General features: G+C 36.6%; 3 protein-coding genes and 1 non-coding gene across 10 annotated transcripts in view; 2 read left to right on the top strand and 2 right to left on the bottom strand.

Annotated features, from left to right (window-relative positions):
• Positions 1 to 387: 387 nt before the first annotated feature.
• Positions 388 to 7713, bottom strand: LOC105423344 (uncharacterized). Of its 3 annotated transcripts, none has more exons than XM_011633065.3 (5): positions 7479 to 7713; positions 3465 to 3624; positions 3127 to 3254; positions 1330 to 1452; positions 388 to 992 (listed from the first exon to the last, which is right to left on the bottom strand). In XM_011633065.3, exons 1-5 carry the CDS (start codon positions 7534 to 7536, stop codon positions 913 to 915), a joined length of 549 nt encoding a protein of 182 aa, XP_011631367.1. In that variant the 5' UTR covers positions 7537 to 7713; the 3' UTR covers positions 388 to 912. The 3 variants fall into 3 exon arrangements, with proteins under 3 accessions (XP_011631367.1, XP_011631369.1, XP_011631368.1); XM_011633067.3 differs by having other exon boundaries at positions 1330 to 1437; XM_011633066.3 differs by having other exon boundaries at positions 1330 to 1440; positions 7479 to 7712.
• Positions 7714 to 8479: 766 nt separating this feature from the next.
• Positions 8480 to 10203, bottom strand: sturkopf (lipid droplet associated hydrolase sturkopf). The gene is made up of 3 exons (XM_011633068.3): positions 9585 to 10203; positions 9293 to 9484; positions 8480 to 9209 (listed from the first exon to the last, which is right to left on the bottom strand). The coding sequence occupies exons 1-3, from the start codon at positions 9891 to 9893 to the stop codon at positions 8775 to 8777; spliced, it is 936 nt and encodes a 311-aa protein (XP_011631370.2). The 5' UTR covers positions 9894 to 10203; the 3' UTR covers positions 8480 to 8774.
• Positions 10195 to 10267, top strand: TRNAF-GAA (transfer RNA phenylalanine (anticodon GAA)). Its single transcript has one exon. It is a non-coding gene; the product is annotated as a tRNA-Phe (tRNA).
• Positions 10268 to 13357: 3090 nt separating this feature from the next.
• The window catches only part of wge (BAH domain and coiled-coil containing protein winged eye), a 48411-nt gene continuing 38956 nt past the window's right edge, over positions 13358 to 22812 (top strand). For all 5 annotated transcript variants that reach the window (XM_089071076.1, XM_089071074.1, XM_089071077.1 and 2 more), the window contains exon 1: positions 13358 to 14280. The gene's annotated coding sequence lies outside the window, so the exon portion shown is untranslated. The remainder of the gene's footprint in view (positions 14281 to 22812) is intronic.

The following is a 22812-nucleotide window of genomic DNA, read 5'->3' as shown; positions in this document are numbered from 1 at the left end:
TTGTATATATTTTTCAGAATCTCATCTTGCAGCCCTGTTAAGGTGTCGCCAAATACCAAGGAATGATTAGATACGTCATCAGAAAAATGGGATATTATTTATCTGATTGAGATAAGCATTTTTTTTTTCTGTATGTTTTTTCTATTTTTTTTCTAAGTATTTAAAAAGATATATATCGACATATAAAGGCAAGAAATCCTTTCTTGCCAGAATATATTAACGTTTTCCTGTTGTATTGTAACCATATTAAGATCCAAAAATGGAAGTTTTTACGAATCTTTTTCTTCACGCTTACACAAAAATTAAATTATATATCATCCGTATCTGATTAGAAAAATATAAAAAAAAAGATTACATGACTTATGGTTGCAATAATTGGATACAATGCTCAATGGACATAAATTTTATTTACAATATCCATAAGATCTTTTCAAAAGTATTTTACCATAAAATTCAATAGCTTAATGGTACATTTGTATCTTTTTTTTTATATATTCTCGTTAAAAATTTGTTTTATCGAGAGTATTTTCGAAGTTTGTTCTGTCCATTTTTTCGCAAAATGGATTTATGGACTATTTTCGGAGAATATATATTTATAACAAATATGTGTAAAAAAAAGTATAATAAAAATTCGAACACTTCCTTAGAAAGATCTATCGACTAAAAAAACCGTAACTCTTGCAAATGGTAAAAATTTGTGCGAGGATGTTTATGGTCTGAAAGTCGTCCACGCACTTATGTCTAAACATTAAATTACGTGATATGATAGCACATGAACATAATGCATATTTTGTTGTATTGACGTTTGTATAAATTCGAGTTTGATGAAATGAGAATCACCCTCGAATGAGAAAGGAACCTCGTAAACCTTTCGATAACAACTATTAATTATGATGGCTATAACTTGGAAGATCACTGTGGTGGTGGATAAGCAGGATTATATGGAGCCTGTTTGGCATATGCCTCGTTATATGGTGGAGGTTGCGGCATTCCTAAAAAATTAAATAAAAATTATGTATACTAGAACAAAGTACTATCTGTGCACTTCTCTGTATTAAGTCGTCTGTAATGTTAATTAAATAACACTAGATTCAAGGGATTTCTAAAGACTTAACGAAGAGAATATAAAATATTTTTTTATAAATTTCTCTAACGACTGCATGTTAAACATTTTAAGATACAATCACCAATATCCCCTTGAATCTATGGGTGTTGGCAAAAAGCTCGCCTTGTTTTAATCGACTTGTTTTAAAACACAAAGGCCCATATTATCGATAAAAGAGGATTAAGAATATGAGCTAAATGATATAAACATTTTTTATGAGATACCTGTTGAATTCGTTGGGTATGGAACGTATGGGTTTTGAGCAGATTGACTGGTGTAATTCGGCGGAACATTTGCCTGGGGCTGAATTACTTGCACAACAGGTGTCTGAACTTCTGTAACAAGTCCTTGTGTAACAGGCAGAAAGATATAAAAAAAATTTCCAAATATACTTCAATTTTGTATCAGAGACAGCGAGCAAATCAATATCAAGAATAAAATCCACAAAATCAGAATAAAAAAATAAATATAATAATTTAATAGAATTTCCTAAACAAATTTCAAAGAAAACAAAATCTAATTAATCGAAATTGTTTTCAGATGCATCCTTATTAAATTAATATTTTCATCGATTAAAATAAAATAATAAATATAATGAATTCGTAATAAAAAAAGTCGGGTTATACATTAAAAAAAAATTTTAACTAATATTTTATGAAAAAATTTATATTTTTTCTTATAATATTTAGAGAGATACATGACCCGTATGCTGATTATAATGATCAGTTAGCAATTTTGTAGGCGATTCTAATATTTGTAAATTTAATATCGAATATGAGCACAAGTGGAAGGAATGTTTACTTGAACACATTCTATGCACTGTACTTGGAAGATTTAAATCAGAAGCTAAAGGCAATCACATACAAGATGTTCCATCTAAATATGTCATCAATATCATGTTTAATGATGCTTAACGATGCATCATTATTTTTTTCTCATGGATGAGTATTGCCCTCAATAATATAAAAAAAAAAAATCAGTCTATAAGATAAAAATATCATTTCTATTATGGATGAAACATTTTGTACATACATCTTAATAAAGTATGCTTAATGCTATGCGAAGTACGGCCGTAGTCAATAAAAATATCAAACTATGTAAAATGTCATGTAACTTTTCGTACTTTGTATGTACATAGTCTCAGACTTTTTTCCACTATGTAAGTTATCTTACATCTAAAATTATATAATTTCTCCACATAAGAATGCGGCAATTCGATAACACAAACTAAAATTTGGAACTTGTATAAAAATACTTCATTGAGAATAATATTAAAAATAAAAATATCTTATTCAGTAATAGACATTCTTATAAGGAGAAAAAAATATGTTTTGATATATATAATATATAGGTACGTTACGCTAATCCCTCGTGGGAATTAGCTCAAATGCCATGTTATATATAAGGAAGCAGGATACAAATGACTGTTAAAAATCTTTCGACACTGACATATAAGTATTCTTCGTAGAGGAATGGTGTGTCGGAATGGTATTATGCCATGGCTGGTCCTAAAAAGAATGACGACTACATTACTGACCAATTCACAGGATTTAGTATGTGTGTGTGTGTGTGTGTGTGTGTGTGTGTGTGTGTGTGTGTGTGTGTGTGTGTACACATATATACATATATATACATATATATATATATATACACATTCATATATATATACATATATATATACATATATACATATTTTATATATATATATATATATATATATACATACATACATACACACACACACACACACACACACACACACACACACACACACACACACACTTAATTTTATTATTAATATGTTTAATATTTATGATTGAGTTTATTTTTATCGCGCAAAAATGTAATGTGAAAATTTTAAAAGAGTATTGCTATAAAAATAGCGGCTGTCTGTCTCTGATACAAAATAAACATTTCTATAACGAAAAAAATCAAAGAAATGAATTTCATTGCGTACGATAAGAATATTATGTCAGAATACATAAAATATTAACACATAAAATTCAAGAGAGAAGACTTACTTCCATATACGGTGCCTTGGCGACGTCGATACCACGGGCAGCAGCTGCAGCAGAGGCAAGATATGCAGCACACTATTAGCCCGATGATCACAGCTGCAGCGATTATCACAGGAATGATGATGCTGAGTCTATAACACAACAATATATATATATATATATATATATATATATATATTAGAAAAATATCGTGTACTATTTTCCATTACGGAAATTGCTTTCTCAACTGCTTATTTTAATTTGTAAATTCAATACTTTATTTAAAAGATCATGCGTCGTTTGGAATTAAGATTATCAAACTTTGTTTATTTAGGACATTCAGTAAATATTCAATATTTTACCCAGTTTTTGCGAATTCTTCGGCGGAGCAACAGTAGGCTCTGTTATTAGGTATATCGTAGCAGCAGTAAGAATAGTCAGATGGGTCTGTAAAAGGTCTCGGGCATGAAGTGAATACCTTCTCTAAGATATTCTGGTTGCTTCCATAAGAACACTCCATTCCTGAAAATGAAGCAGATTGTCAGTAAAATAAATTTACATCACGCGCATTTGAGATTTATGAGCATTAGCATTAGCCGTTAAAAGAATCAAGACAGATTCTGCTGCCAACTGATGACAAGACACTACTCTTTAAACAATTCTATGATTCAAGCTAATCTTATCTTAAGGATAAGAAATCATTATGTTTATTTGATGCTCGAACGTCGGAATATCTACAAAAATTATGCACATAGCACTTCTGTAGAACTCGAATTCTCTGGCGCATAGCTTAGGAACGTACGGTGTCGATTTACAGTTTATGTTATCAAGTGTAAACTCCAAACCGTAATATACGTGAGAGATTAGATGCCTATGATGACGGCATTTCTTTCTTAGAAGAGACTTCGCCAAGCTTACTGATGGTTCAAGAATCGTCTCGAGGCCTTACAAATCGATTTTTAGCCACCCAAGACTGAATTGGATATTTTTTTTGTGCCTCAATCTTTTTTCTCATATTAATCAATGAATACAAAGAAAAAGTGTAAACGTAATTTAAGAGCATTAATAAGAAATCTAAATTAAATTCAACGAACAACGTGATCTAAAAGATGTCATTAAAAATATTTTTTAAGATATTAGTCTTAGAAAAATTGGATAAAAATTAACAAAGTAGAAGAATTGTCTTTTTATATAATCACAATTTATAAATTTAATTATTTTTTTATATAACATAGAAGGATAATAATTTTCGTAATTTTTATAATTTTTTTTTTACTTTTATGCGAATATAGGAATATTTTTAATAAAAAAGACGCGATCGAAGAGTTTGTGGTTCGTGATACCGAAATGGATTCCGCCTATGTTAAATATAATCGATAGTTAGATTGTATACGACATACACATATACGCGGAAAATGCACGCATAAAAAAGAATTAAGAGGATCATCTGCCTAAATTAACATTAGTTTAACCAACACGTGGATTCCAATTAATTACTGCACTGGTCTATTCCGCTCTTGCTAGATTGCCCTTGTAGTTTAAAGAACAAAAAAATCGATTAAACTATGATGTTAATAATACTGGAATTAATAATACTTTCAGTGCATAATCCCGATCGCAAGTGGTAAATTGTTAGAAATTAAACAAGATCGGGTTTCACAAGAAATCCAAGATCGATAATTAAAATCAGACTGCGATGGAAGAAAACCGGTCTTTATTAGGATATCAATTCCCTGAAAAAATCTAAAAAATCTGTAGCTTTCAGAGAATTCTTTTGTTTTTAAAAGTCAAGGAACATTGGAATTTTATTATAATTCAGATTATTTTTTAATTTTATTTCTAGATTTTAATTTTACTCTACAGAAAAGACTTTCGATAATTCTACTTTTGCAATGCTAGCTCTTAGTAATCTGCCAATCATTCACTACTAACTATTAATACTGTATTGTATGTACACATTTATATAACGTACATTGATATGTAAATGTGAATTTTTATAATGAAATTGTTGAATTTTTATAAAGAAAATCCAGTTTCCTTAAAGCGATTAAACTAAATCCGAATATTAAGCAGTTTTCCTTCGTAAAGCTTAAAAAACTTTATATATGTATGTATGTATAAAAAGTGCACGCAATAAATTTATTTCAAAATTATATTTAAAAAATTTTTAATTTTACTTGAAATTTTGAACAGAAATATTTGGAAAATCCAGTAATTTTCAAAGAATATTTTTACAACATTTGAATATTTTACTTATAAAAAAATTAATTATATTTAAATACACTCATTATATTTAAAATGAAATAAATATATATTTAACAGAAATATTAGCTTCATACAGCGAGCCAATCGCAATCTGTTTCCTTTCCCCTCCCCTCGCTCTTCCTGTTCCGTCTTACGGATGTGTCTAACTTTTTGTCATTTTTAAAACGTGAAAGAAAGAAAAAGGACTCTCTCAGGTAATTTTTAGCAGTAACCAACATGTTAGAAATACGACAACAAAAGCCCTAAAATATTTTGCTGAAATTCTTTCTCCCTTAACTCTATTTCATTATTATTCCATCAATGTATACAGGTTTTAGTAAATTTCATGATTCTTTAACTTCCTTTATATTTCATAATATTACATTGAATTTCTTAAGGACAAATATTAGAATCATTATGAAATTAATGAAATAGTTATTTAAAAATTACTTTATTTAGAAATTACTGAATATATTTCAAAATAAATTATTACAATTTTCCCTGTAAAAATATAATATTGTGAAATATAATAAGAGAAGTTAATATATGTATATTGTTAAAAATAAAAAAATTTTGAAATGATAATAAAATAGAGTTAATTTCAGATTTTTGAGAAACATTTTAATATAAAATATTTCTATCAGCGAGGAAAAGAAATATTTAATGTAATTCAGTGTTCAGATTTGATGTTTAAAACTATATGTCTTATCACAAAAGGAATCTGCTCACATAAGATATATTTATCGCTATACATAAACAAATTTTTGCTTATCTTATCTCACCTTTCTAGAGGACTATTTAATATACAGAACGACGATCATATTTTCACTTTCGTCACATTATATATAAAATAGTGGGATATAAATGTTTAATTATAAAGAAAAATGAAATTACTTTAAAGAAACGTAAATAAATTATTTAAAGAAAAGAAAAAAAGAAAACAGTAAAATGTAAATGTTAAAAAAATACGCGGAACTTCACATAATCGCGTTATCGGCAGAGATGAACTTTAATCAAATTTACCGAGCTAAGTTATTGTCGATTTTTTTTTTTTCAGACAACTTGGGAGAAAGGATTAACCTGAAAGAACTTTTACAAAAGATCCGATTTCGCAATATTTGTGGAAAAATGGAAATAGGATATGAATGTAAATCTATCTGTTTTGCGATTTTTTTACTTTGTCAGCTAATCTTTATAGCATTTTATGTCATTATTTAACATTATTTAGCATATTATCATTATATAGCATTTTATCTTCATAGCAGTTATTAATCAGTGAAGTATTAAATATATACTTCACCGATTAATAGCTAATACTTAAAAGTTTTATATAATTTCATTCTACTTTTAATAACTTGTATCCATTAATTTTCTATAATGTCCATTACTTTTTATCTCGATTTAGTTTACTCTTTATTATTTTCTAATTCTTAGAAAATTATTTTTAGAGAGGAAAAGATAAAAAGTAAGTTAAACAGAGATTAAAGTTAATTTATATTAGAAATGGGCATGAACAAACTAATTCTTCATTAACCAATATATGTCTCGTGTATAGAATTATTAATTTTTTGTTAATTAACATACAGAGAAATGAATTGAAATACGGCGAATTATATAATTGAAGATTTTTTGTTATGACTAAAATCGAATAAAATGTCGATTAAATGCCGATTAATTGCAATGATCGAATACGTAATCAACTGCCTGCAAGGAAAATGAATCATTTTTTTTTTTTTTTTTACCATGAAACGAAATACTTGTTGAGAAATTATATCATTTCCATTGTGTGAGAAAAACAAAAATCAAGAGATAGAAATTAATATCGTTAACGTCGACAAAAAACAAAGTTGCGATACACGGCGTCCTTGTAGGATTTTCAAAATCGAATAACGACAATAACAACCGGATGTTCAGTGACACAGAAAACGTAATGTTGCGCAATAACGAGGGAATCTTGGGTTACGAGGGGTGTCACTACTCATTCCCGCATATATACCCTGATAAGCGCCTAAATTCATGAATTGAGACATTAACGATCCTGGTCGTATATGCGAACGCGCCACTCCCCCTTCCCCTTCCCCCATCCCCTCCGATACATTCGATCCCACCGTTGGACGATCTCATTCTCTTACCGTAACTGAAGCCTGCGTGCAAGCAGATCAGCAACAACACTCTCGCGAGACGTGACATTTCGATTATGTTGGATCGTTCCTTTCGATGAATCCGCAGACGTCGCTCGGTACTTGACGAGGACGATTCTTACGACGAAACAACTCTGACGACAAACCTCAGGCGACTACCTGCTAGCTGCTGACTAAGCGACGCTGTGCCGTCCGAAGTGGCTATGACGTAATCAAAGACGCGATAAGTGGCCCCGCTCAGAAAACGTGGGAGAGAGAGAGGGGGTGTAGACACATCGTATTGGTCATATTCGAAAAGTGCGATGATTGAAGAAGGAACTTCATTGGTGAATCCAGAAATTCATGCCAATCGTACGCGATTTCCGAATGGTTGAAGCATTGATGACGTTTCATTTCGCGAAGGAGAATTTGTGGAATTTTAAATTGCTCCTTTTTTCACTAATGTCTTTAGATTTTGGAAATTGCAGGGGGATTATGAGTTTTTTCCACAACAAACGTAACTATAGATTAAAATAAAAATGGTATGGTAATTAAGTAGAAGTGCTGTAAATTCTAGGGGGAAAACTTATAGCAAATTTGATTACTCATACTGCACTAGAAACCCTGAACTTTTTGCACGGTTTATCTTTTCTCTTTCTCCCTCCGCGTTAAAGAAAACAAGAGAAAAGATTAACGATGCAAAAAAAGTTCAACTAAAAAAATGGTTCTATTAATTCGCTTAAAGTATGTTTTTACACTGATTTTCTTAATGGAGGATCATTATTGTCTATTATTTGGTGTTCGAGAATATTATTTATTCATACAGTAAACGATGAAGATGAAATGATTCTAAAAGCATTGCGAATATCGAATGAAACGTACTGAATCTTCAGTTAGAGCGCTGATGTCGCGCGAATGGCGCCAAAAATGAAAATAGCAATAAACTTGAATATGAAACATGCGAAAGTATCGTAGTAAATATTTTAAATTAATAACATAATAGATAATAACAATTCTTTTTCATAAAAGATAATAACAATTCTTGCAATATTTTATTATAAAATTTGATATACAAAAAATTTCATCTTTTTGTTCACATTTTATATCTTATTATTGATGCAATTCTTTAAAATAATCTCCCAAAATTTTAAACAGAACCATAATGATATAACCAATATTATATCAACCATAACAAGAAATGTATAACATAAAAGTAATATAAATAAAGTAATAATAGAAAATAATACGTTCTATACTATAAATATATGAAGAATACTTTAGTAAAAAACAAATGCAATAACTTAGATATTAATATTTTGAATTTTCATTGATGAGATCACCAATTATGTGTCCCATATCTATGTCATCTTTCAACACAAAAGAATGTTGAAAGCCACGCTGACATAATTGAGCATTCAGGTCAGGATGTTTTAACATTATATTCTTATAGTATTTTACTGGGGTCCAATTGTCGCTGGCACCATAATAAAACCAAAGTTTATCAGCATGTTTCGATATAATCTCATGATCAGCTTCTCTGACATATTTCATTTCTTCCCTGGCAAGATTGATTATTCTATGTAGGACTCTCGGATCTAACATTTCCCGTACTGCTCTGACAGATCTAGCTGGGATGCCATAAAACAAACCAAAAGTACGTATCATGAAGGTTTGTACAGTTACTGGAAACATTGATGTAAAGATCCAAGACAGGAAAATTAAAACTGGTGCGATTCGTGATATCTGAAAAGAGAAATACAATTATTAGAATTTTACATTTCACACATGGTGACAGATATTATAACGATAAATGAGAGAAAACACACAAAGATATTGAAGAATATTCCATTACGGGTCTCTGCCATGTATTCTATCGTTGGAAACAACAGATAGCATCTCTGTATTCTTTTATTGATATCCTTATCCTTTAATAAATTAAGTACAAACCAGGCACCTATGGAATGTCCAATGATATGTAGATGTGCATCCTCTGGAACGTACTTTTTTATAAATTCAGCCTGCAAATATAAAATAATATAAGCCATTCATGTCACATTGTTGAGAAATAAAAAAAAAATAAATAAATAAATAAGAATAAGGGCTTGAAAGCTACAATACCTTGTGCTGAAGCTGCGCTGACAGACTGTAAGACTCTGCCCATTTCTGATCACTAGGCATGGCGATATCCAGATCCCATGGGGGTTGGACGTGTCCAGCATGTCCAACAATCCATATAGGTATCTCCGACGTTAATCTCGAGTTGATCGCCTTTATGAAGTCCTCGTAGAATCGCGGAATACCCGGATTCCCTGGAATAAGGAGGACTATCTGCTTACTGGAATGCGGCTGCGGATCTTCTTCTATCCAACGGCCTTGCGATACCACTTCGGTCTGCACTTGGTTGCAATTGATCAGCGCACGATGCATCCTTCAACTTGGACAATATCAATCTGTATTTGTTGGAGTTAACAGGTGCCTACCGTGCTTGTGAAATCAATCAAACGGATTATTGACCACAGCGATACTTCAGACTTGTCAATTACAATATAATTAATACGATTGAACAGTATGGAAAGATGAATGTGTATGAGTTTGGACGCTATCTTATTGTTCGACGTGTCATGTACAAGACTGAGACCGACCGAGGTCAATATTCATCTAACGGTACAAAATTACGTGTGGCATGCGTTACCACAACTAAAGTGGAACGATACCGTCACCTGCATGAGCCGAAATAGCTCAGTTGGGAGAGCGTTAGACTGAAGATCTAAATGTCCCCGGTTCAATCCCGGGTTTCGGCAAAACATTTTTTTTTTTTTTCGCATATTGATCGATAAATTGACAAATAATATTGATATAATTGTGCCGATTAATTTTTATCTCTTTGTAACTTAGAAGAAATATTTCCATTATCGCGTTTATATTATGACCATGAACATGACTTTTATACGATGTAGCGTACAGTTATTTATTGATATCGTGTTTTCTATCGCGAATTAAGTTATTATGATTTCAATATTGCGCGTTCAAATCTGTTGAATCAGTTTCGATAATAATCTAAATGAATTATTCTTGCATCAATTTTAGATTTAATACTTTTTTTGTACATATTTTTCTTATATTGATATTGTTTCGATGAAATTAATCGAGTGAAGCAACAGAGGACTCTGTTAGTAATATTTCGAAATTGCATTAGAAACAAGAGCCAATATTTAAAAAAAATTTTTTCCACTTCCATCAGGTATAGATTAATTTTAATCTAATTTAATTTGTTCATCTTTTTTTAATTCTAACTTAATAAAAAAATTATTTTTAATTAATTCTTAATTAAAAAGCGTTAATAGATTTTTTAAATTTGAAGAATTAAGAAAAGAAAATAATAAATAATAAATTTTAAAAAATTGAGATTAAAATTAACATATATTAATAAAAGGGATATAATAATTATTAATCATATAAAAAAGTTGGAAATAAAAGAAACTAATGAAGATATTAGTGTTGCCAATTCAGTGCAACAAATTAAAATATCTTATTCTAGTAAAGAATTCTTATGGACAAATATCAAAACACTTCAGATCGAAACAATTGAAGATATTGAAACATTGAGGTTAAATTATGTTACAACAAATGTTATTAACGACCCGTTAACTTGAAATTGCTGGCAAATTAGAAGATCTTAGAACTTAGAAACAATGAAAGGAGTAAAAATAAGAAAGTAAAAATAAAGAATCAGGAATAGAGAATTAAATTTCGACATACTTAATTTTTTATCCCTTTAATTTAATCCCTTATTCCTTATTTTCGTTCATTGCTTAGACATTCCATAGACTTAATTTTTTAGATTCATATCAAGGACATTAGATACATGTCAAAACTCTTCGAGATATCAGAAACATCTGAAACAGTCAAGAGTGCTCGTTGGATATTTGCGTTACAACGAGTTTACCGATTGATTCCTTGATTCCCTATCGGTCTTGTGACCGGAGTCTTTTGACGACCGATCGGTCGCATGGAGAACAGTGAGGAATAGAGAGAATAGCCGGCGTCGTGCCGCGCCGTGCCGTGCCGTGCCGTGCCGTGCCGTGTCGTGCCGTGCCGTGGCCAGTCGCCACGACCGCGTCTTGTAGCCGTGCTTTCCATTGGAAAAGTATGGCGGCGGTAATTCGAACGCGCGTCATACAATCCCGCGAGTGGAGGCGCACGCGTCATGGCGTTTGATCGCGCGCTCGCGGGGCGGGGCGATCGGCACGTTCGTGTGTATGTGGATGGCACGCAAAAAGCATACGGGCCGGCCTCGTTATTTAGGGCGTGACGCGGGAAACGGTGGGATGAGGGGGGGGAGGGGGCCGGAAGCGGGGGAGGGAGAGTCGCCGACGGGCGGGCCACCCCTTCGCGGGAAGGCGCCATGCTGACGCGCACGCGACATCCGCGTATAATCGGATGATCGTTCCTCCGCGTCGTTCTTTACGCGCGGTAAAACTCGAGAATCTTCGGGGGCCCCCGTCGTGTAACAATGGACGGCACAGACCTGGCCGTTGCCCCGCTGGGAACGAGGGTTAACGGCGAAATGGGTCGTAGGATCAGGCCCGCGTCGGGTCAGGCTAGATTAGATTAGGTTGGGTCGCGTTCCCGCCCGGATATAAATTAGAAAAATGATTATTATTATTTGTTGCTTTCTTATAAATGTATATACGGATGATGATATAAAAAAAAATGCTTGATAATTCTATTTATACCGCGTAACATTCTGGTAACAGTGGTCATACAAAATAAAATAATACACACACTAAAATAATATAATCGAAGTCTCAAAAATACCTATAATTCCCTACAATCTACAAAAAAATGTTACATAATGAGTCGAGGATAACTCGTGCATACCTGATAAGATTGAATAATTATACCTGATCTTCTGATAAATTATTCAACTTCCTTTTTAGATTAAATCAATTTACGATTATTTCATTAATTTGGTATAACAGTCTTTTTTTATTTAAAATTGTTCATTACTCCACACAAGTCGTTTTTCTTAAAACAGAAGTACAGAAGTAATATTATAAAGTATAGTGAATGTAATGACAACTATTTCTGTCGGATTAGATATTTTAGATATTTTTTTTTTTTAAAGAAAAAGAGTGATTCTTTGATCCTCGCACAAAATTGCAAAATCACAGAGATCGAATTAAACATAGATAACGATGATTCAGAATGCTAAGAATATAAAATTAATTAAATTAATTAATTATTAGAGTATTTATTAGATTATTATAATAATAATTTATATTATATTTAGCGAAGAGTGCATATATTTTTACAACTTCATTTTGTAAATGGTCTCTAGATGTATGAAGAGAAAACATAAATAAAACTCAATCGATGAGTAATTGTGAGTCAAAATACTTTACACATAAGGCGATAATTAGACAGTATGAATCATTTATTGATATGCGTCATAATCCTATTTATAGAATTATAGGAGCTCCTTTTTACATGAAGATATCGTATTTTCTTTAATAAGGTGGTTCGCATGGAATGGAAGAAGAAGATGAATCGGCTGGTCGGCTAAGTAATTTAATTATTTGGAAAGTTAACGTTTCTACAAAAACATTGCAATAATTAGCGGTTTGCCGTTCGATCTCGTTATTGGCGAGAAATTTTCATATAATTAATTATTGAAATGAAATTTCAACTCAGTATTACCGTGCTGCCGCAATCGAAGATAGCAGCAGGCAGCGGCCGAGTCCGCGAAAGAGGGAGGTACCGATCTTCGGGGAGGGAGGCGTGTCCCGTCGACGATGGGCATAGCCTCCCAGATGAGGCGGGGCGTATTCGCCCCGTTCTGGCCGCTGCGGCGGGGCCACGGTCGTTCAAGCCCATAGTCCGCAGTCACAATTCGGTCGTTCAGCGGTGCGGACGTTATACCGTTTTGTGTCGCGCCCGTAAATTCCGGAACTGCCGGAAGCGCAATTCCGCGCCTTCGGTCGAACATTCGAGTCCGTTTCGTCCCGTTTTCCCGAGTGCTCGTCGGACACGCTGGTTCGTAGTGCCGGCGGTCGTTCGAAATCGATCTTCCGTGAACCGTAGGCGCCTGGATCGCGCCGCAGCGGAAACTTTTCTTCGAATATCCCGGTATTTTTGGTGTCCAGTGAAACTGTCGTTACTCTGTACTCGTCCTAGTCGCGGTGTCGTCCCGTCGGAACGTTTTTAGCGAAGGCTCCGGGTCAGGCAAGGCGCAACTTTAAGCTACGCCCGGCCGGCGCGGCGCCCGTATTAAAGGGAGATATGCTCGAAGCACGACCGACGGCGATCGAGTGACAGCCGCTCCGTGGAATCGGAGCCGTTCGGAGCCACCTACACTGGAGTGATATTCTAATAATCATCGAACCGGCGACGAGATGCAAAGTCACCAGGACGAATCCATGTAGGTTCTCGCGCGTGAAACGGAACTTTTTTCTCGGGAGGATAGCCGATGCACGAAATGTAGCTTGCGAGATCTTCCGCGCTTCCGAAGGGGGAAGAGGGCGATCGGTACACGTTGATTCTCTTGGAGTCAACTCGCAAGTACTCACGCTGGATTCTCGTGCTCGCGTACGTTCGACTGAGTGCGAGGAGTGATACCTGGAGAGATTCACGAAGTTTCTTACCGGCGCTGGAACAGAAACGTCGGAAAAAAACGACCGCGACATTCTCGTGATGTGCCTGTGAATTGGATACCGGTGAAAAGGCTCCCACACCCCGTCGCGTCAGGATGACGAAACGCTGCCTGTCGGACGCGTTCGACTAGTCGTCACAGTGGAGTTCTGCTTGATCACAGGTAATTTCCGACGGACCGCATGCCTGCATGTCTCTGCATGAACGAGGGCCCACCTAAATCCCGACAGTTTCTCTAGCTTAGAATTTTTGTACCGCACGGATATGTCATTTACACGACAGATTATGAACCGTAGGATCTAAAAATATAACTATATAACTACATAGCAAACAATGGTTGATCGAACGCGATAACCAGCGGTTTTCAGCCTTCAATTCTTGAGATTCTTCCTCACATCTCGCGGGAGTTACTATTATCACAAACTTTCAAAAGAGAATTGCCTGGGAAACAAGCGAATTGTTGCGCGCGAAGGAAAATCCGCGGTTGGGACTATTTTGCTGGATCTGATATGCGTAATTATGCGTTTCGTCGCGATTATCCTCATTTTCGAGTTCCCCCCCCCCCCTCTTCTCCGTAGCTAGAGAGATTAAAGAGATTATATTCCCCTTAATGTACGAAGACATCCATGATTGTACTTTCTCTGTCGTTGACGAGAATCGATGGCGACTATTACTTCATTAGCGGATCTCGCTCATTAGCTTCTTTTCTGGCGTAAATGCCACCAAATGGAAATTTAGCACGAAAACTTTCAACTCTTTTGAAATTCACATAACACCTCAAGACTGTCGCGCTATTTTGAAAACAAGTTCGCGTTAAGTCAACACGTAATCGACGCTGAATCGCCTCTGAATTCTACGCGCGTCGCGAATGTAATTTTACATCTGCTTGGAAAGACGTCGACGATTCCCCGCGCTCGCGCTACAAGTTTCGCTGGGCTGTAAGAATCAACGAAACGAGCAAACTGTCCAACAGCTGCATGAAACAATTTATTTAGACCCGGCCTAGTGTCGCAAAGAAGCCGAGTCAGCCAAGTCTTTTAGCCGCTCCTCTCCCAAAACTTTACAATGGACCGAAAGTTCCAGAGCAACGACAAGCTACAAATACCTAGCCTATTCCGGATTTCACAGTATATGTACCTTTTGAAAATTTTACGAAATAAGTCTGCGAAAGGACCATTGCCGAGGGAAATCTCGGGAGAGATTTTTCTGCGAAAAATTTTTGAAGGACACCATGGAACAAGGGAGTGAGATGGCGTTCCCTAAGAATAGCAAAGAACAAACATTAAAGCGAGATAGAGGGACAGGGATGGAGAGGGGGAGAGAGAGAGAGAGAGAGAGAGAGAGAGAGAGAGAGAGAGAGAGAGAGAGAGAGAGAGAGATGGATGAGATAGATTTACCTCGTCTGTGAATTCTCCAAGGGCGGTCGAAAGGTACATGTAACTCGCAAATTAACGAGTGAAGGAACATGATATTTTCAAAAGCAGGCAGTCGAGAAATTTGACGAGAGACAATGCGGATAAATTCTGGAAGCGAGCCTGATAAAATAATCCGAGCTGTTACGAAGGTTCAAGGAGTGGATTACGTAAGCGGGAAACAAGTCGATATTTGAATGAGATGAGATCGGTGATGCGGTACCGATAATAGTATTATGCGCAGACGAGGGAGAACATTTGCGGTATGCGCTGTTGCGCGACAGAGACTAAGAACAGTTGTAAACAATGCAATCGTGCTGACAATTAGTATATCAGTCAGTTATGCTAATCTTTCGGTGTTCATTAACGCACATGCGTTTTGCACGTAATCCAAATGAAAAATTCGTATCTAGTGAATAGGTATTAATGCCGTTGATTTTTTTCTTTTCTTTTCTTTTTTTTCCAATCGAACGAAGCATTCAACGGAGCTAATCTACATTCGTCAATATAATATATTCAATCGATGTTAATTTACTGTTACTTTTTTTCTTTTTTTTTTTTTTTCTTTTCTTTTCAACAGAGCAATAACGAGATAAAGCGAGTATGTTATGAAGAACGAGTCTCACCGCGATGAGACATCATTGTAATTTAACTTTGGCGCAAACTTCGTAAGTTTATCACAAACCGATGAGCCACAAAGAATAGAAATTAAACCAAGCGACAGAAGTTGTGAAATACTTGTAGGAAAATCGGAGGAATAGAGAAAGAGAGCCGGGTGGGGGAGGGGAGAGTCTAGCGATCTCCGATCGAAAAATCTCACGCGCTGTGAAAAATTTTGCATGAGAAAGGAGCGGTAAAAGTTCAAGCGGGGAGGATAAGCTAAGACACACAGTGGCGTGTGCGACTGTGTGTGAGTGAAGCAAACGGAGTGTGGCGAACGCGGCGCCAACGGAGAAGACGTCGCCTGCTCGCAGCCGCGCGTCTCCCTCGTCTCACGAAACGCATTTCTATTCTTCCGATCCGACATGAATTTCTTTACGAGGACTTGCCCCTTTATCGGACCACGTGAATCTGACGGGCCAACGTCACTTCCCCCTCCCCCCCCCCCGTGTACGGATACTGGTTTCTCGAGCAACAGTAAGAACACAAGAAGAGCGCTGGACGGAGACGGCAACCTGGTGGGACGCTGTCATTTTCGTCCATCTGGTGCAATTTCGCCGGACAGCCGAAGACCACCCTCGCCCCAATAGGCTAGTACTTTGACCGGAGCCTAATTCCAATCTCACACCGCGTTCTTCTTAAGAATCTAATCGATACCCGACCGATACTCCTCTTGTCGGACGAAACGCCTATTCTTAATGCACGTATTAACGCTACGCGAAAGAGCAACTTTCTATCTTATCTGTATATGTGAAATGAAGTGAAAATTAATTGCCGGTCAATGGTCCTTGCCTCTCTTCCACCGGTGCTTGACGGTATAATTCACGGAGTAATAACGCGCTTCGCGAAAATGCATGCGTACCGTCGGCAAATCGCGAGGCGAACTTCCGCATGCTGCAACTTCGGGAGCGAGTCTCTTCAAAAGGGATACTCGTCTCGCACAATTGTCCTGACGGCAATATGAATCTTAGTCGGGGAACGAGCGTGCTTTGCGACACGATACGTATGAAATACTTCTCATTGACGTATAAATACTACAACGCGCGGGAAAGACATTAATCTCTCTTTGTGCAAAATAAAAAAAATTAATTCTCCTCCATTTTATCTTTTTATTTTTATATTATAATGCTCTTACTTAGATGAGCAACAATGACAACGTTAATTACGTAATAAATAACATTTCCGTAATAACATTAATATAAAATATTTTTAAATGAAGCAATTAATCATTGTTAAGGATATAAACAAAATTTTTATATCCGCCGATATATCTTTGTTGTGCGGGATTATCGTTGGTATTTGTATTAGATATGAATGATGAACTAACTAGTAATTTTCTTTTTTTGCGGAGTCAAGGATATCCCGATGATAGTTCGATTTTTTTATTAATTAAATGCAAAACAAAGCTTATCGACGAGTTCGAGTGAAATAACGCCTTCGTTCTAAGCCACTGGCTGAGAATCGCGCTCCGCTCGATCATTTCCGGTTTAAGGTATAATTGTTGCATATTATTAATCAGCGCTAGATCAAGGAATTTTTACTTCACATGTATCAGCATTTAGCCTTCATATTTGCACGATTGCATTTAATGCGATTTCAACGTAGAGCTGATAAAATTCTAAATCATAGCCGGTCGCTTTTAGCGCATTTTCACGCTAAACCATGACATTAGTGCGTCAAGTCGTATAGATCTCAGAATAGATGCTTCATAAATAGATATAAATAAAGTGCCAGGAAACGCATAAGTGAATCTTTATGCTTCTACATCTCGTAATGAACAATTACGCAGTCACTTGCATCAGTAGTTACGGAGAGGAAAGGTACAAAAAGTCACGGAAATTTGATCAAATAAATTGTTTTACGCAGATGAATGGGCAATAAATAATCCCGAGACATTGTGAATTTATATGTTACACATACAAATTTAAATTTCGCCAATCATTTCTCGATGATTTTAATTGCAAAACGAAACGTTTTATCAGTCGGATGAGTATCGCTGGACGTATTCTTGCGTAACAATGCCTCATGATCTGCGCAGAAATGTATGTTGGTGTGCGTAAATGATAAAAAAAACTCGGATGTAACAAAAAGAAATCATGGGAGTTGGGCAAATCGATAAGTTCATGGGGAAAGTGTTGTGGAAATCGCGAAGGAAAATCGGGCCTAATAAGGCTACCGTTTCCTTCGCGTGAGACACGTGGAGATTCACAACCGTCCAAGTATTGTTATGCATTTATCGCACGCGCGTTATCGATAAGTATACAGCTGTGATTAGATCATTGCATTATCTAACTTATCCTAACTTCGTTTGGGTAACGTTCCATTTTAACAGATAGCCAATATACGTGGGTATCGTGGGTATCCAAGATCTTTCTTCATTGGGTCTTTCCAGAAAAATAACGTTCTGGTACTACAAAGTAGTACACCACGAGTACACGTGAGCAAAGTTCAATAAAACGTAAATAAGTAACATAATTTTATCTTGGATTTTATCAATTTATAGCAAAGCTATGGAGTATTATATTTATCGAGAATATTTATATATTTACTGAGAATATTTATATTTATATTTTATTTAATGAACTTTGACTAATTATCGTTGTACGCGTGCATTTATCAATAATGCCCGGAGTAAGACGCTCGTTTATCTACAAAGGTCGTTGCAAATCGCTCCGTGGTACTTTTCTATAACACATAGAATACACGAAGATCACGGAGAAGAGAGGAAAATGTGGGAAACCGGTTTGTCGCTTTAAGGCATATTATGCAGTGGTGTGTGAGTTTGACAAAGTTCTTATAACCAGCTATTTTTTGGCGGAATATCCGTTGTAGGAAATAAATCGTCCTCGCGCTGCTTCAAGATTTTCCCGGAGTAACTACTGCGCGTAACAAATTTCCCAAGGAAAACGAAAGGTCCGAGAAAACATTTCTATTGCAAACTGCTTTGCACAAGATACACTTTCGGCAAATCGAAGCAAAAGTTTCGCGTTACGTGTTGCGAGTTCTCGAATAGATGTTACGTTCGTGAAAGAATGCACGAAATGTATAGCCCTATCGAAATTAATATTAGATTACAACCTCTCTCGAGGCTTCATCGAGTACCCAGTAAAATAAAGAAAATAAAAAAAGATATCGGATAACTTTATTTAGGATTTAACTCCTGTCAAGCGTCACAAATTAAGTTTTTTTATATCATTATAATTGGAAGATGTTTAAAATTTAAATTGTATTACTATTTTCTACATGGAAAGAAGTAAAAAAAAATTTGAATAGATAAAGTTTGAAAATAATTTTGTTCAGCTATTAAAATTATTATATAGGACGCTCAATCATAATAATATTAATACTGCAAAATTTTTTTCATATTCTAGCAACCAATTTGAACGTCCTATATCATTATTTTGATGCCAATTAAATCATTTTATTTGATCAAATTTTTAGATTCTTCAGTAAAACTGTTGTTTCTTTGTACTCTTTATCTCTCACGATTACGTATATCCATATGCTGAGAATTAAATTCATGTTATCAAAAACACACTTGGTAACGAGCTTTTCAAAGATTCTAGCTACGCCGCGGTTGATTCACAATCCCGCTCGAAAAAAGTTGACTCGATCTAAGATCTCGCTTCGGCCGTATCAATCGCTCGCTGCCTGTCTCGTGTCGGGGTAAAGTGGCGTTTATTTGGCTTCGACGACTATCATTTCGAGCGTTCGTTACCGAGGAGGACCGCTGTCGAGGTGCGTGCAAGCAATGTTCCGCCTACTTTGCCGGAGGAGAATGTTCGGAGGTCTCGCACGGCACGGAATGAGAGAGAGAGAGAGAGAGAGAGAGACAGAGAGAGAGAGAGAGTGAGCGAGTGGCTCGCATAGTCGCCTCGCGAATCACGTACATTTGCCTGCCTGGGCTCGCTCCTTAATGCGGCCGGGAAGTGCACTTTCGCGGAATACGAGAACAGAAGTCGTTCACGACGACAATTGTCCCCGTCGTCGATTAATGACGAATGCCTAACGAGCCGCGGAAAGGCGAGGGGCCGGCCTCTGGTGCACACTCTCCTACGTAAAACGCGCATTAAAAAGGAAATTTGATACCCTCGTGGCTAATGCCACCGAGTTCTGAGATCATTGTAATTATTGTAATTATAAATTCTCATAAAGTAGCCGTAATTGGTTCGCTTCGTACTGCGCTTTTCCTCGGCTTAGAGGAATTTGAAGCCAGATTTTTCTCCAACGGTTTAATTTCATATTAATAGATAATTAGATCGCCTGTAATTGTTGTTTGATTTTGTTAATTATATTACTTAGTTAGGTCATGGCAAGTGTTCGATGTAGATGGATGTTTGAAATGGGAATTATCGCTGACAGGTCGAGGGAAGTAAATTGTTGTACTTGAAGAAAATTTCCTTATTTTGTCCCTTGAAAATATGCACGGAGTTTACGGAGTTCTCTGAAACGCTTCTCGTGAAAGCAGCTCGTTAGAAAAGCGGCATTCAACCAAAGTATGAATTTTAATTCCGTGTTTTTTTCCACGTCGTCCCGCGCTCTCGTCGAACAATAGCGCGGTAGATTCGAGACGATCCGAATTACGAAGAGAGTAAGAGGACTCGCGCGCGAGTGAACGCCTACCTCGAGCGAGCGGGTGAGCGAGTGAGCGGGCGGCCGCGCACGTGTTTAAACTCACACGCGAGCTAGAGGCAGAGGCAGAGGGGACGAGGAGGCGAAAGAGAAGAAGGAGAAGGAGGAGGAGGAGGAGGAGGAAGAAGCGGGACCACACTACGTTCTTACCTACGCGCATCACGTTGCGTGTAGGACCAGCGCGTCGCGAGTGCGTTTCATGTACTCCTCTCGTCCCTTTTGAATGATGTGACCGCTGGAGAGTGCCGTGCGAGAGAGACAGCGAGCGAGAGCGAGCGAGAAAGAGAGAGGTAATGGCAGAGAGAGAGAGAGGGGGAGGGGGGGAGAGAGAGAGAGAGAGAAGGAATACGAGGCGAGGCCTCCTCTCCTTTGTGCCTTGAACCGGTCGGTCGCCTTGCCGTCTTAGCGCCGTATTGCGAAATTTCGTCCTATCAACTTCGCGAAACAGGTTCGCGAAATAATTTCCGCCCCTTCTGCGATCCGTAGGTGGCAAGCGTGATCCTTTTGCTCGCGTCACGACGCAGGATATTGTAATTCGCGTATACTAATTACGTATTACGTTGTATATTAAAATTACGAATTTCCTCGAGGTGGAAAACTCGCACGTCGGAATGGACATCTGGTGTCCATGAATTTTTCTCCTTCGGATTTCTTTAAAGATATCGAGTACCTCGAAGAAGCGTCACACACGGACTTTCGATGAATCTCGGCGTAAACAAAACGTTCCATTTGATTTCAGAATTTAATAGCGATGTTCGATTCGCGTGGTATAGTAGTTCGATATAACGTAGTATATATATATATATATATATATATATATATATATATATATATATATCTCGCTCATGTCGAATTAAAGTTTTACTTTTAATTGAAAGGGGATTAAAGAGCACGGGGAAAGGTGTGTAGCAGAAATATTTCAGATCAATCCTTGAAAGATCGAACATTTCACTTTGCTGAAATTAATACCTTCCAATTCATTTTAATTCGTCTACTTTTCTCGATGTATCAAGCGTCAGCTGTCGATGTCTTTGTTAACCGACGCTTTAAACGACGATATCGCCGAGAATGTATATCAATTTTAATCGCGTACGTCGGGACCACTGGACCACTGAGAAATTTTAAATTATTACGTAGCCCAAGAATAACCATCATGATTATACTTATTGCGACGTAATTTGTCCGCGCGATAGACGACCGATGTCACAGTGATCGTTCCCGGGGAGTCTTTCAGAAAAATCTTCGAAGGTCTTTGCGCTCTTTAAACCGAGTTTCCAAGTGGAGGGGGCACAGCGAGGAATTCGTCGGACGAGCTCTTGCGGAGCTCTCAACCTCTCAGATCATCGTGCGATACATACGTCCCTATCTCGATCGCGAACGATTTACAAAATTTATGGAAGCCGTGCTACCCCGTCTTGATCTTGATTTTAGAGTTCGCTGGTACGACAGTCACGCAGTCAACCGACTTGTGTCGGGGACCATGACGTAAGTTCTCGCTTCCTGTTTGCCCGGATCGACTTGACACCGGCACCGACCACCGTTCGCCTCCTGGCCTTCCGTTTTTTGCAATGCTTTCGACGTATTTGCAATTACCTGCGTCACGAGCGCGCCTGGCACCTTCGGAAGTTCAATCTTGCACGGCGTTTGATTTGGGACTTTAATCTCTTCTTAAGAAGTTAGGAGAACGAGCTCGATGCCTATAAAACTAGATGTATATTTTTGTTTTGTTTGTCCCGCTACAACTTCTCTTTCTGTGAACGAAAAGAATACTTTTGCTGGCAAATCTAAAACTTTGGCCAGATAAAGATCTGAAAATAATTTTCTTGGACTTTCAAAATTATTGTGTATGAATACTACGTTGATTGCTGGAAGATTAAAAACTTTTTTTTTTTATATTATTATCATGTTTAAACTAATAATTTTGATGATCCAACAAAATTATTTTCACATCTGTACCTGGCCGAACTTTTGGATTTGCCAACAGAACTGTT

This window comes from Pogonomyrmex barbatus, unplaced genomic scaffold (genome assembly GCF_055798465.1).
Source record: "Pogonomyrmex barbatus isolate J1 unplaced genomic scaffold, ASM5579846v1 scaffold11, whole genome shotgun sequence".
Taxonomy (NCBI): Eukaryota; Metazoa; Arthropoda; class Insecta; order Hymenoptera; family Formicidae; genus Pogonomyrmex; species Pogonomyrmex barbatus.
The sequence above is the reverse complement of the archived record's forward strand: the minus strand, read 5'-3'. Positions and strand labels throughout refer to the sequence as shown.

Excerpts from the sequence above, each read along its gene's own strand:
- sturkopf (XM_011633068.3), bottom strand. The coding sequence starts at position 9,893 with ATGCATCGTGCGCTGATCAATTGCAACCAAGTGCAGACCGAAGTGGTA. Across the intron at positions 9,485-9,584 it reads CAGCGCAGCTTCAGCACAAG|GCTGAATTTATAAAAAAGTA; the intron begins GTATTGTAGCTT and ends TTATATTTGCAG. Across the intron at positions 9,210-9,292 it reads GAATATTCTTCAATATCTTT|ATATCACGAATCGCACCAGT; the intron begins GTGTGTTTTCTC and ends TTCTCTTTTCAG.
- LOC105423344 (XM_011633065.3), bottom strand. The coding sequence starts at position 7,536 with ATGTCACGTCTCGCGAGAGTGTTGTTGCTGATCTGCTTGCACGCAGGC. Across the intron at positions 3,625-7,478 it reads GCACGCAGGCTTCAGTTACG|GAATGGAGTGTTCTTATGGA; the intron begins GTAAGAGAATGA and ends CTTCATTTTCAG. Across the intron at positions 3,255-3,464 it reads GAAGAATTCGCAAAAACTGG|ACTCAGCATCATCATTCCTG; the intron begins GTAAAATATTGA and ends GTTGTGTTATAG.